Below are 4,121 nucleotides of genomic sequence, written 5' to 3' on the forward strand. Positions count from 1 at the left end.
CAAACTAGCCAATCATAGCATCAGAACTCTAAGCACCTGAGAGAGAGTGGGAACCTCCCAGAACATTGTATTGTGCCACGCTCAATAGAAATACTCCACGTGGATAACATTTAGAATCAGGAGCTCCTCAGTTGCTCATTCCACCACTGAGTTTACAATGACTTACGGGTAGAAAAGCCATACTAAGTAATGTACTACACCACAAACATCTTAGCCATAACCAACCATCTTCAGAGTATAAGTCTCCGGGCCTGGGGGCTCAGGAGCATGGTCTTGGGGAATATCAAGGTCAAATGGCATAACATAACCTACAGAGACAATGTTCGACATCCCACTTTGGTAAGTAGTGACTGGGGTCTTAAAATCTTGTGAGTGGCCATCTAAGATAAAACTATTGGTCTCTTATGGTCTAGAGCAAAGAAGAGTAAAGAAAACCAAAGGCACAAAGGAACAATTAGTCCAAAGAACTGAAGGACTATGTAAACCCCAGCCTTCACCACACTGAGACAAGAAAAACTAGATGATTTCCGGCTATCACTACTGACTGCTCTGAAAGGGATCACAATAGGAGGTCCTGGGTAGAGTAGGAGAGGAATGTGGAACAAACCTCAAAATAATAAATTTTAAAAAAGACCAGGCTTATTGGTGTGACAGAGACCAATGGAACCCCTGAGACTGTGGCATTCAGACACCCAATCCTGAGCTCATCCCTGTGGCTCAACTTTCAGGCAAAAAATTGGCAAGCAAATAAAGTGAACAATAACACCAGGGACATACACTCCCAATCAGCTTTATGAGATCAAAAGAGTAGCATTTGTCTAGGGGTAAATTTCTGAAGGCAGGAAGAGGTAGGAAAGAAGTTTGACTAGAAATGGTAAATAAAGGGAAGAAGTGGGGAGAGTGCGGTTACACTGTAGGGATTACAATCAATGTCACAAAGCAAAATGTGTATGGATCATTAAATAGAAAACCAATAAACTCTGTAGACTTTCACTACATCACAATAAAAAGTTTTTTTTAAAAAAGAAAAAAGCTCTGATTCTGAGACCAAAAGAATTAGATGGTGCCTGGGTAGCACTACTGACCATTCTAACCAGTATCACAATAGATGGTTTGGAATGGAAAGAAAATGTAGAACAAAACTCATATTCTTAAAGGCCAGACTAACTGGACTGCTTGAGACCAGAGGACACTCTGAGACTTTGCTCTGGGATACTCTTTCAACTATAAAGCAAAATTATCCCTTACAGTCACCTTTTAGCAAAACAACAGAATGGCACACAAAATAAAGAATATTACCAATAAGTACAGTGCTGTACTAAAAAAATTATCTATATGAGCCCAAAAGCTCTATATTTACTCTAAAGCAAAGATGAGAAGATAAGGGCACAGGGAGACTCGAAGACCAGGGACAGAACCACCAGAATATAATACAAGAAAATATTGAGACATTGTGAAAAATCTAACTGTTACTGAACAATTTGTATAGAGATTGTTAAATTGGAACCTAATTTAACCTCTGTAAATTTTCACCAAAAGCAAAAAAAAACATCACTGCCATCTAGTTGATTCTGACCCATAGCAACCCTACAGGACAGTGGAGAACTGTCCCATAGGGTTTCCAACACCGTAAATCTTTACAGAAGCAGACTGTCATATCCTTCTCCCATGACACAGCTTTTGGTTAGCTGCTGAAGGCTTTTAACCCTGTACTACCAGTTTACCAAAAACAAAATATTATTTTTTAAGGAATGTAGTAGGAGCTCTGGTAGCATAGTGCCTAAGGCACTTGACTGCTAACCAGAAGGCTGGTAGGTTGGGCAATCTACTTCTACAGTGATACTGCCTTGGAAACCCAAGGAGGGGTCACTATGAGTAGGCTCCGACTCGACAGTGCATAACAACAACAACATAGTAATGGTGGAGGGATAAACACACAGATTACCAGAAGAGATTAAAGAACCCAGAAAAGGACCTATACAAATATGCCCGACTGATTTTGACAAGTATGAATAAGCAATTCAATGGAGGAAGGATAGCCTTTTCAACAAATGGTGCTGGAACAATTGGTTACCCACAGACTAAAAAATCAACGTCAGTCAACCTAAGCCTCACACATTATAAAGAAATTGACCTCAACTGAATAACAAAGTTGAACATAAAATACAGAACTATAAAAGTTTAAGAAAAATAATATAGGAAAAAACCTTCTATATGAGGAAAAATTGATAAACTGGATGTTATGAAATTTTAAAACTTTTCCTCTGTGATAAATTCTGTTAAGAGAATGAAAAGACAATATTAACACCGGGAGAAAATATATGTAAAGTACGTTTCCTACAGATCAGAAAACCAAAACATAGAGCTAAGTAAGGTGCTTTCCCCAAGCCACGAAGCAATCAGGATTCACCTTAACTCCACTGTTGTAATTGCTTCTAAAGAAACTTAATCCCCATTGTTTAAAGACCCAGGATCAGATACTACCATGTCCCACTCCCAGATGGGGGGCAAAAGAGCCAAAATACAGGGTAACATTGACAAATATCCTCCCACCCTTTTCCTTATAATATTCTTGGAAGATATAGCCCCAAGCCTAGGGAAGGGTTATTTCTAACCTAGGAGGCATCTTTGCCCCTTTCTTCTCTCGTAGCTCTGCGGAAGGGCTCCGACCTGGAAAAAGCCATGGCCACCTTTGCTCTGACTTTCAGAAATTCTTCTGACCCTGATGGCAAACTTGGAAAAGCTATTGCCAAAAATCTGCTACACACCCAATTCGGGAATTTCACAGAGGTAAGGAAATCAACAAGCATGAAGAAAGAGGGGCTGCCCCATACTGGCTGTCCTGAAGAGCACACATCAGCTAAAGGCCACCCTCATGTTGTTTTGTAGATACTTGCTAAGCGGCTACCATAGCCAAGCAGTGAGCTAGGCCCTGGGGTCAATGCAAAGAACAACTAATAATGCAGCAAAGTAAACAAATATGCTGAAGAGGAGTTAGAAATATTCAAAGGGCTGTGAAAGAATATGCTGTAAGAGAGTAGAACAGAGGGACTCCCCTGAGGCTGTTATCAAAGGGCTCCTGGAAATTTAAATTATATGCTGAGATCTGAAGAATGAACAGGAGGTAGCAAGGCAAGGGGGAGGAGCAAGAATAAGAACAATGGCAGTTTGAGCTGGGGACTTGGCCCTGTGCAAAGGCCTGAGGCAGATCAAAGATCTGGAAGGTCAGTATCGGCAAGGAAACAATGGAAGTGGGAGATGGTTGGAGATGAGGCTGAAGGGGGGGGCAAAAGCCAAATCTTATAGAGACACAGCCTGAAGCCAAGAGGAAGCCATGAATTCTTTCTAACCCCAGTACTAACAGATAACACCAGTTATAGTGTGGCAATAGACTAAGGCAGAGGGGAGAACAGAGAAGAAGAGAGAGTAACTGTGGAGAAACCATCAAACAAAAGATGAGGACAGTGGAAATGGAGAGGAAACAGACAAATATGAGAGACATATGGAAGTTAGAAAGAACAGAATCTGATTGTTGATTGGCTTGTGAGGGCTGAAGGACAAAAGGGAACAAAGACTGAGAATAGGTGGTGGTTCCATTGCCAAAGAAAGAGAGATGACAGTAAGTAGATACAGGGTTAGGTGGAGGGAAGTGGAGAAGAGATGAGTTCTGTTAGACTGTGTCAATTTTAAGATGTTCATGAAACACTCAAGTGGACATACTGAGACAGCAGCAGGATTTGTGAGTAGAGAGATTAGAATAGACATCTGTGTCTGAACTACAAAACTGAGATTTTGTATAAAGATGGCCACTGACCTGAAAGGGGTTCCTAAATCACTGAGGAGTTGATTTCTCAAAACCGAGTCATTATAGAATAACACCTTCAGTATTTTTCCATATTTGCCTAACATTACTTAGAATGTTTTCTTTAACTCTGTACTTAAATAACTTTATTTGATAAGGATACTTTGTCATAATTTAAAATATAAATTCAGTAGGTGAAAGTGGGAGATGAGAGTGAAAATAAAATAAATGACCGTGAATTCTTTTTCAATGTCTATTCTTATATCTGGTAGCATAGTGCCTAAGGCACTTGACTGCTCACCAGAAGGCTGGTGGTTCA

General features: G+C 40.3%; 1 protein-coding gene across 1 annotated transcript in view; it reads left to right on the top strand.

Annotated features, from left to right (window-relative positions):
- Positions 1-4,121, top strand: part of SNTN (sentan, cilia apical structure protein) — a 33,042-nt gene that overhangs the window by 11,824 nt on the left and 17,097 nt on the right. The window contains exon 3 of the mRNA XM_007948089.1: positions 2,651-2,790. Within this exon, the coding sequence (XP_007946280.1) occupies positions 2,651-2,790 (140 nt within the window). The remainder of the gene's footprint in view (positions 1-2,650; positions 2,791-4,121) is intronic.

Source organism: Orycteropus afer, unplaced genomic scaffold (assembly GCF_000298275.1).
Source record: "Orycteropus afer afer isolate SDZICR_OR568_19922 unplaced genomic scaffold, OryAfe1.0 scaffold00201, whole genome shotgun sequence".
In the NCBI taxonomy this organism is placed as follows: domain Eukaryota; kingdom Metazoa; phylum Chordata; class Mammalia; order Tubulidentata; family Orycteropodidae; genus Orycteropus; species Orycteropus afer.